Source organism: Equus przewalskii, chromosome 1 (genome assembly GCF_037783145.1).
Source record: "Equus przewalskii isolate Varuska chromosome 1, EquPr2, whole genome shotgun sequence".
Lineage (NCBI taxonomy): Eukaryota > Metazoa > Chordata > Mammalia > Perissodactyla > Equidae > Equus > Equus przewalskii.
In genome coordinates, this window is record NC_091831.1 from 160315424 (window position 1) to 160326026 (window position 10603).

The 10603-nt window shown below is 40.8% G+C and overlaps 1 protein-coding gene across 1 annotated transcript; it reads left to right on the forward strand.

The window, feature by feature from the left end:
* The first annotated feature begins 8671 nt into the window (after positions 1–8671).
* LOC103560898 (olfactory receptor 6E1-like) lies at positions 8672–9655 on the forward strand. Its single transcript, XM_008535236.2, has one exon. It carries the CDS (start codon positions 8672–8674, stop codon positions 9653–9655), a length of 984 nt encoding a protein of 327 aa, XP_008533458.2.
* The last annotated feature ends 948 nt before the right edge of the window (positions 9656–10603 follow it).

Here is a 10603-nt window from a genome sequence, read left to right on the forward strand (position 1 = left end):
ACAAATATTTGTATACCCATCTTCATAAGAGCCTTATTCACAATAGTCAAAAAGGTGGAAACTACTCAAATATCCACAGGTGAATGAATGGTTAAACAAAATGTGACATATACATACAATGAAATATTACTCAGTCTTAAAAATGTTCTGAGAAATGCTACAACATGAATGAACTTTGAAGACTTTATGCTAAGTGAAATAAGCCAGATTCAAAAGAACAAATATTGTATGATTTCACTCATATGAGGTACCTAGAGTAGTCAAAATCATGGAGACAGAAAATAGAATGGTGGTTACCAGGGGCTGGAAGTGAGGTGGGAATGGAGTGTTAGTTTTTAATGGATACAGAGTCTTGGTTTGGAAAGATGCAAAAGTTCTGGAGATGGATAATAGTGATGAATGCACAACAATGTGAATGTACTTAATGCCACTGAACTGTACACTTTAAAATAATTAAATGGTAAATTTTATGTTATATGTATTTTACGACAGTAGGAAAAATACAGATTCCAGATCAAAAACAAACTATGTTATCTTTCACTCTCCCTCTCTCTGTTATATCCTATAGCCAATTCATCAGCAAATTCTGTGGATTACACCTTCAAAATATATTCAGAACCCTACCACTTCTTTTCACCACCACCACTACCATCTTTGTCTGCACCACCTGCCATGTCTCTAGGCTCCCCATCCCCTACTCACCACCCCACCCGACTCCCAGATCCATGGAGGACGGCAGGGTTAGAAAACACAGGTAAGGGGCAAGTGGGCTTGTAGAGTTGAGACAGGTGAAGTCAACAACGCACACCCACTCTCCCTGAAGATTTCCTGCCTGAAATAAGCCTTAGGAGGAAGGAGGAAAGAGTGCATTTTAACTTTAAATGATGTTCAGAATTTGAACAGTTCCATAGGATTGGACAATTGAATAACCTTATTCTTTGAACTGATAGCGAATGGGGGACTTCCAAAATTGAAAGAGTGGCCAAAATGTCACCATACCTGTCCTTGATTCCATTCCAAAGGTCATAAAAGAAACAGCTACATGAACAGGTTTGAATGGGCATGCAGAAATGAGCTAGAGTGGAGAATGCATATTACAAATAAAGGATTATTATCTATAAAATACAAACACAAACATCCCAATAGATAGATGAACCAAGGATACGGATAGACACTTCACAGAAAAGCAAGTCCAAAGTGCCAACAAATAAGTGAAAAGACGTTCAACCATATTAATAGCCAGGATAATTCACCTTAAAATAACAACTCGATGATTGATGAGCTATTTTTAATTTTCCGAAGTAATAAAAGTATTATATTTATATTTGAACAGTCCTATTGTTTTAATTATTACTGAAATGTTTACAGATGAAATGATTATGGTGTCTGGGATTTGCTTCAAAATAATATGAGAGGGGCCGGCGGGTGGAGCAGTGATTAAGTTTACATGTTCCGCTTCTCGGAGGCCCAGGCTTTGCTGGTTCGGATCCCGGGTGCGGACATGGCGCCATTTGGCACGCCATGCTGTGCTAGGCCTCCCAAATATAAAGTAGAGGAAGATGGGCATGGATGTTAGCTCAGGGCCAGGCTTCCTCAGAAAAAGAGGAGGACTGGCAGTAGTTAGCTCAGGGCTAATCTTCCTCAAAAAAAAATAATAATAATGATAATAATAATAAGAGAAAGGGGAAGTAGATGATCATTCAGGAGAAACATGAATGGCCATGACTTGCTTATTGTTGAAGCTAGGTGATGACTGTATGGAGATTCATTATACAATTTGCCTACTTCTACATACGTCTGAAATTTCCATAATAAAAAATGAAAATAAAAAGATAATGGGAATACTTCAAACAAAGGTAATATGGATATGACCTTGGGTAGTACCAATTGCAGTTCAACAAGAAAATAATGTAAGGATATTGCACAGGCAGAAACTGATCGGGCTGGAGTACTGTAGAGATAAAATGATTGGAAGTAAAAACATAATTAAAGGAGATCCACGGATATTGAGTTCAGGCAGTTGGATATTATCACAGAAATACAGCAGTAAGGAGGAAAAGTTGGCTTAGGAGGTAATAAGGTCAGTTCCATTTCAGACATCTATATTGTGGGCACAGCAAACTTGGGACATGCATGTTGACTGGGATGAGGAACTCTTTACAACAGTTTCCAATGGCACTGGAATTGTTCACTTGTCCATCTCTCATTCTCATTGTTTACAGCAAAGAAAGTTGTCCAAGAAGTGGATTGTCATAAACCTGAGAAGAAAATTGTGATATTACTATTTGTAAGCTTGTCAGTAACCACTTGGAAAAGGAAGTCATTATATTCAAATCCAGCAATAGCAAATACTGTTCTCTATAAGTTTATATGAGAACAGTTAATTATATAAACTGAGCTCAAGATTTAGAGCATAACAAAGTTCAAAAAAGCTTTCATCAGCAGAGAACTCAAGTCCAAAAGTTATAAGAGGTATGATATCTGTAATCAGTCCATCAAGCTTTGAGCACCCCACCATGACACCACAAGAATAAGGGCTAGAATCCTAAAGAGAATTATATCAGTTATCGATTGCTGTGTAACATATTGCCCTAAACTTAGCACCTTTGAAAAACAAGCATTCATCAGCTCACAGTTTCTGAACTAGGAATCTGGCCATGACTGGGTATCTCTGGCTCAGGATCTCTCACAAGAGAGCGACCAAGGTGTAGGTTGGGACTACAGTCATCTCAAGGTTTGACCAGGAGGAAATCTGCTTCCAGGCTCTGTCATGTGGCAGTTGATAGGCCTCAAGTTCACTGGCTGTTAGCTAGAGACATCAGTTCCTTGCCGTGTGGGCCTCTCTGTAAAGCAGCTCACAGCATGGTAGCTGACTTCCCTCAGAACAAGCAAGAGAGCAAGGGAGGGCATACAAGATGGAAAACACAGGTCTTTGTAATATTGTCAGAAGTAACTTGTCATCCCTTTTACTGTATGCTATTCAGAACAAGCTAGTCACTAGGTCCAGCCACACACAAGGGAAGGGGATCACACAGGGACATGAAGGCCAGCAGGTAGGGGTCATTAGGGCCATCATAGAGGCTGTCTATCACAAGAACCATGTAACACCAATCTGTGACACCAAGTACATATACTATTTGATGTCCCACTAAATATTACGAAAGTTCTCTAACAACACAGAGACTGCATTATGTCTGTCCTCTATTCTGATGGCTAGAAGTAAACACCCTCTTTATTGAATCTTCAAGAGGCTACAATGCAATCTGGCTGTGTGATAATCACCTAGAGAAAATACTCAATCGTGAGCTCTTGCAGAGCAGGGTCCACGTCTTCTTCATTGTTGTGCTACCTGCGTCATTTAACACAAGGTGAGTGTTCAATAAAAATTGATTGAATTGAATGGAATGGAATTTAAGGTAGCAGGGCAATGGCTAAGAGAAGACAAGGCAGGAAAGTACAGAAAACAGAATCCTAGTGTGGCAACTGTGAGTGGGTTCAGTGGTGGTTCCCAAAGGGAAAGACCTGTGCTTTCTTCATTTGACCGGTCCTTCCAAGTTCTGGGACAATCCTGCGCATGGGAGATTTTTGAAAGATCCAGGCCAGCTCTGTGGGACTCAGCCTCAGTCTTACTTCCTAGTAGTCCACATTCTACCTGGGGCTTCTTTTATAGAGGCTAAACTTCCACCCTGTTTCTGAAATGAAGTCTGTTGTGCCCAGTGCTGGAAACGGGACCCTGGCCTTATATCCTGATCCTGAGAACCTGCCTATTCCTCCATCATCGAGGATGTGGTTTCTACTTAGGTTTTTCTGTCTGCCCCCCAACCTCCCAAGGTATAACTGTCATACACCTAAACTATCTACCAGCCAAAAACTTTGCCACCTGCAGACAGATTTCCCAGACAGCATCTGGCTACATTCTCCCCAGACCATCAACTACTTCCTCTCAAGGATCTCCTTTCCATGCTCTGCCTGCCTGGCCAGACCTCGTCATTCTCAAGGTGTTATCCTCTGGCCACAGTTCCTTTGGTCAGGCCCTCAGTCCATCAGCGCCTGCCCTTATTTTTCTCCTCACCTATTAACTCTTCGTCAAAATTAATGAAAATTTCCCTGTGTGATTTCTCCCCTAGACCCGGCAGTAACTCCCCAGGTCTATTCTCTTTTCTCTTGTCTGCTCCGATTTCTAGTTCCTACCATTCCCCACAGTGGTGATTTTTTAAAGCATAGACAAGATCATCAAGATCTTGTCACATCTCTGCTTAAAACCTTCCAATTACATTTGGAATGAAATCTGTCATCCTTACCAGGAGTCGTCTTCAAGGTTCTGTAAACTTTAAACTCAGGACAACTCTCCAGACAAATCTCAAATCATCATCATCCTCTTCCTAACTCACTTTCTTTCTTGCTGTACTCAAAATACCAGCTCTTTTCCATATCATGGCCTTGACGTACATTCTTCTCTTTGCCTGGAACTTTCCCAATCAGTCACCTGAATAACTCATACTCTGCCTTCAAGTCTGAGCTGTAATCATACTTCCTCAGGCATGCCTTTCCTGGCCATCCCTCTAAGACACATCTTACCTGTTTTCTCTCCCATAGCACCCAGTTCTATGCCTTTATTGCCTTCATAATGTCCTGTTATTATGTTTTTATTCATGCTTATTCCTCTTCCTGAATTTGAGTATGACAAAAAGACTAATTATCCAGCTCAGGTTCTCTTTCCTTTAGTGGAAGGGCTGTTTACCCAGAAACAAAGATTCTCTTAGTAAGGATAAAACCATGAGGAAGTTTTTGTGTTCTCCTTGACTCTCTCGAGCGCCAGTGTGAAAGAAAAGAGAGGATCCTTAGTCACACAGGAGAACTGAACTTTCCATTCTCACGATGCCTGGCAGGGGCCCACAGATGGATGATACCCGTCTGAGAGCTTCAGGGCTCTTTCTGGTCTGGCCAGAGGAGGAATACAATTTCTTTAAGCAGATCCGAGCAACCAGTGTATGCCATGTATACTCCTTACTTCAGCTGTCCAGCTGTCTGGACCTCCTTCTTATAGGTCATTGGTGTAGTTATGACTGTGAGCAAGAGTAGGGTGACAACAAAAGCAGTTCATATGAGGTGACCAGGTGTTTAGGGAGTAAGTTGCCAATCCTGTCTATCCTACCTCATCATGGGTAACCAGACTCTCAGATGAAGGGCACCCTAGGCAAAATAACTCACTAATGCATTTAAAAGAGAGAGTTGAAAGCCAGTCACTCATTTGCCTTTTCAAATACAGCATTGGCTCCTAAAATCATACCACGTGCTACAAGTTATATCAACCAAGTTTATCTGGTCTAGAGAAAAGTTTTGTGATGAAAAGAAGAAAGTAGGATTACCAAGTAGTTTTTGCTTGAATTGGCCAAGGATGAGCATGGGGAGTGCCCCGAGGTCCTCTTACCAAGATTCCCCAAATGGAGAGTAAGCCCCAGGAAACCAGGGACCATGTCTGTTTCATTCACCATTCACAGGCATCTTCATTGCATAGTACAATGTCTAGCACATAGTACATGCTCACTGAACATGTATGGAAAGGATGACTATGGATTAATTAAAGGTTCTTCACACTCTAACTCATCCTTCAGGAATTTATGTAACTCTATCAGGAACATCTTTTATCCTTCACTCTAGTTCAGGATCTACTATGAGCTCTGCCTCAGAACACTAGTTACATTAGTAACTAAAGACTTGTGTGATTGTTTAATTTCTGTCTTCCCAGTAAGACTGCCTGTGTATCTCCAGCGTATAGAGCAGCACTTTTCATACAATAAACACTCAACAAAAAATTGTTGGCTATTTTAATAACTGTGCTTTTTTTGGTTACAATTTAACTTCATTAGAAGTTTCTGAGTGTCTCAGTCAGAACAAAGTATACTTTCAATGCCTGAGTTGAAGAAAATAAGATGTAAGGGATCTTCCTACGTCCCTATTACAACTGATGGTAATGAATCTCATAGGAAGCACAGCTCCATGCAGCAAGAGAAGGAGAATCTCTAGATTGGTTAAGTGTGAGCTGTGTACCCTTGTGTATCTCTGAGTTTCCATGGAGATCAAACAGAACCCCAAGCAGACCAGGCCTGATGCCAGCTCCACAGAGACAAGGAGTCTGATATAAGTAGTTTACCCCAGAATCCTCTATGAGCACCATGTCCCAGGGAGGGCATGTAGCCTTAGCCAGCAACCTCTTCAGCCCATTCAAAGATGAGTCATATGAATCTGCATCAATGGATGTCTCTGTCTTAGTATAGGGGGGATGGAAGAATAATTAACTAGGTTTCTGCATTCATTTCCTCAGGAAAGTGGTCCAGCATGTGACATTGTGTTGGAGCAGGAGCGATAGGAGCTTCCTGAGAAACTGGTGGACACAGGAGTTCTGAGGAATACCCAGAGGTAGCCCATTTCTGAGGAGACCAGGGGATGTGTCAGTGACAACAGAGTCAGGGAGCATTTCTTAAGGGAGACTGGTTGGTGGAAAACATGGAGGCTGGCTGACCCATGCAGAACAAATTAGACAGGACCTGCCTATGCCCATGACATGCAGACCATGTTACAGCTCTGGAGACTCCTCCACTTTGAATCTCGGGTGAGTCGCCAAAGAAGTATAGTAATTTTGCAAAGCCAGGAGCTTCCTGTGAAAACCAGGATTCTCCATCATCAGAACTGCCTTGAACACAATCAAGCACCCCACCTAGAAGCTAATGAGGTGACCTGCACTGGTGCATTTTTTGGAATGGGGGAAGAAGAGTCTGATTCCTCTGGAAACTCTGCCTAGAAGCCTGTCATCTGCTTTCATGTGTCCGCTGGCAGGCTATGGCACACCTGATTTCTTTGATTTTATTCCTTGTTCTCAATATCCTGACTCACGTCCAGGTGATGAGTCACAGAATCTCTAAGGCTTTTTCTCATCATTTTCATGGACAATCATTTGCTTGTCCTTTGTCTCTCCTGAAATGTGAGACCCAAATCTTAACCCAAATGGGCTCACTGTGCTGGCTTCTTTTATGATTTTGTATTTAAGGTATTGTATAAGTAATATAAAAAGAAGAAAGAAAAGTCATCTTGTCCTCCCATCCTTATATGGCAATTATGTTCACTTTTCCATGTTCTCATCTAGTCCTTATCCATATAAATGTATATTTTTCATAGCTATAATGCAATGTGTTACTGTCTTTCTGATGCAAAATTATCACATTAGTTCCCTCTCCTGTTTCAGATAGAGTCAGCTGTTTCCTACAAAGGCTTGCCTTAACCTGTCATTTCTATAAAGAATAGTCAATGACAAAATTGCCTAGTTCCTTATCCAGATCTCTAAGGACAATATTAAGCAATGTAAATCTACAAATAAGAATCATTTAAAACAAAGATACATTCTCTAAAAGTGAAATTGAATGAATGAAGAATGCTGAATTTCAGCATTTATTACGATTATTCTTTCTCGTTACTATAGAGGAAATTCTCTCTAAATATTAAGCATGATACCTAATCTACAAATGCATGCTCTCTCCCCCCATACGTCATTTTCATAACACATGCATCCCTCTGAAAATATCCGCTAAATGAAATATTAACAAAAAGTTTGTAATTGCAAACTCATTTTATTAAGGCAAGAATGTTTTGAGTGAATTTAAAAAGTTTGTATTAACATGACAAAAATTTATTATAGTAACGTGGGAACGAAAGAGAGACAAAATATATAGTCTATGAGCATGGCTATATAAACTGATCAACACTAAATAAGAATAGAAAAAATACAATAGCGATCAGTCAAAATCTTAAATGTTCTCTCTGTGGGGCTACGGGTGACGCTTTTTATTTCATTTCTCTGTATTTCCCAAACTTTTCATGATGAGCTGGTAAAATTTTTGAAACTTTTTATTAAAATACATTTGCCCTAAATCCCAGTATTATTTCTTCAATTTTGCTCTTACTTATTATTTTCCTACTAGAGTTTTGGCCACAAAGGGAGAAATAAAAATAGCTAACATCATGCAACTGTTTGCTCTGTGGCGAGCTTCCACTAAGTGCTAAGTGTTCAGTATGGATTATTCATTTAAGTTCTAGGAGAACTTTTTGCATAGGTACTGTCATTATTCCCAGTGAGAAAGCAGAGTTTCAGTGAGGTTAGATGACCTGCCCCAGATAAGTTAGTCCATCATGGAACTCAGGTGCAACCACAGTCTCTCTAACTTAAATGCCTTCTGTAAGAAACTCTAGAATAAATACTCCAGCAATGCTTTCAAGAAAGCTCTATGATCCATTGGATACACGATTTGTGGAGGGAAAGAATTTAATGGACTTCAGAGAATGCTTACAATATCTGGGACAAATATGGGAAAAGATGCCATCTGACCTAAGGGAAAGGAATGAAAAGGATTTAACACATTTTCCTAACAGGAACAAGAGAAATATAAAAAGAATTGATAAAGGCAAAACTTCCTCCAAAGAATCTCAGAAAATTGGCTCAAATTATGTGACCTGATGCTAATTCAATAAGGGATCTGCACAACCAGCACGAAGAGGGAGAGAAAGGGGCTAGTAGGTCAACGACAAAAAAGGACTCCTTCAGCTCCAAATGCCACACTCATTACTCTTGCCTTTCAGTTCCAAGTGTCCTCAGATCCCCAGAACATCATGACTCCTGATGCTGCACACCTCTAATTGGCCACCCCCAGCAGAGGTCAGAAAAGCCATGGGGAACCACACCACTATCACCGAGTTTGTCCTGCTGGGGCTCTCAGATGCCTGTGAGCTGCAGATGCTCATCTTCCTGGGGATCCTCCTGACCTACCTCCTCACTCTACTGGGGAATCTCCTCATCGTGATCATCACCCTCATGGACAGGCGCCTGCACACCCCCATGTACTACTTCCTCCGCAACTTTGCTGTCCTGGAGATCTGGTTAACCTCGGTCGTCTTCCCAAAGATGCTGATCAATATCCTGACTGGACACAATACCATCTCTCTAGCAAGTTGCTTTCTCCAGTTTTTCCTCTATTTCCTTCTGGGCACCACAGAGTTCCTCCTGCTGGCAGTGATGTCCTTTGACAGGTATGTGGCCATATGTAACCCCTTGCGTTATGCCACCATCATGAGCAAAAGGGTCTGTGTCCAGCTGGTTCTTTCTTCATGGACGGCAGGATTCCTTCTCATCATTGTTCCAAGTTTCCTCATATTTCAGCAGCCCTTCTGTGGTCCCAATATCATTAATCATTTCTTCTGTGACAGCTTTCCACTCCTGGAACTCATATGTGCAGACACAAGTCTGATAGAGCTTCTAGGTTTTATTGTGGCCAACTTCAGCTTAATAGGCACTCTGTTGGTGACAGCCACCTGCTATGGACACATCTTCCACACCATCCTGTGCATCCCCTCAGCCAAGGAGAGACAGAAAGCCTTCTCAACCTGCTCCTCTCATATCATTGTTATTTCTGTTTTCTATGGCAGCTGCTTTTTCATATATTTCCGGTCAGGCAAGGGTGACCAAGGGGAGGACAGGAACAAACTGGTGGCCTTGCTCAGCACTGTGGTCACCCCAATGCTCAACCCCTTCATCTACACCCTGAGGAACAAACAGGTGAAGCTGGTATTTAGTGAGCAAATGAGCAAGCTCCTCTCACAAAGATGAGCCGGACCTGAGAGAGGGGGAAAGTGACCTTCTTGCCAGAACCCCTACAAATGCAGCTCCTATCTTGATCTCCATGAGCTATCACCTCCTAGACAGTGTTTTAGCTTGTGATCTAATCCACAAGGGTTCCTTACATGTATCATTATTGGCTCATGAAGTCTTGTCAGAGAATACAGAAAACTCAGTAGACCACTATGCCTGCGGTATGTCTTAATGTTTCTGATCCTAGCCTGTATCTGAGTTCCTTAATCTTGCCTCATTTTTAAGGTATAATAATAAACTTAGCATACCTTCTTCACTGGAACCTTTCAAAACTGATAAAAATATCCTCAACGAAATTATTTTTATGATAGACTTTGGAAATATATGTATGAAAAAATTAATAAGGTAGAATAGCTAAGACATATTGAATAAAAAATAAACAGTTCATATGTTAAAACACGAAGTCAAGAACCAGCAAATAGAACAACGCAACTGGGTAGATAGTCTGGGAAGATAATGTGTAAACATGAGGATCTAACAGATGATTAGACTTTCTAATCAGTAAAGAAAAGAAGGTCAATTCAATTAATGCCAAGACTATTGGCTAACCTCGGTAGGAGACTTCCTTTCAAAGAGACTGAGACTAGTACTCGGCTCGTTATTGGGGGCAGAGGGGTTGTTAAAGCAGAAAGTCGATTTAAAAGTGATACATGCCTTCCTTAAATATTTATTTGAAATTAAAACCTATAAACAACTATGAATTCACCCATCTATAAGTATGCTTTACTTTGAAAACAAATGAGATAATTGTTGTATTCGTTCTGGTTTGAGCCACATTTGTAACGCGTCCTCTATAATTTTCAGTATTTGTTTCAGTAGTACAAAAATTTTAAAGACGCTTGAGAAACTATCTAGGAGCAGAATTCTAGAATTTTCACTTGTTGCTTGTTTGTTTGCCAATCTTCA

What these genes read in the sequence shown, in the direction of transcription:
- LOC103560898 (XM_008535236.2), top strand. Translation starts at nt 8,672, where the DNA reads ATGCTGCACACCTCTAATTGGCCACCCCCAGCAGAGGTCAGAAAAGCC.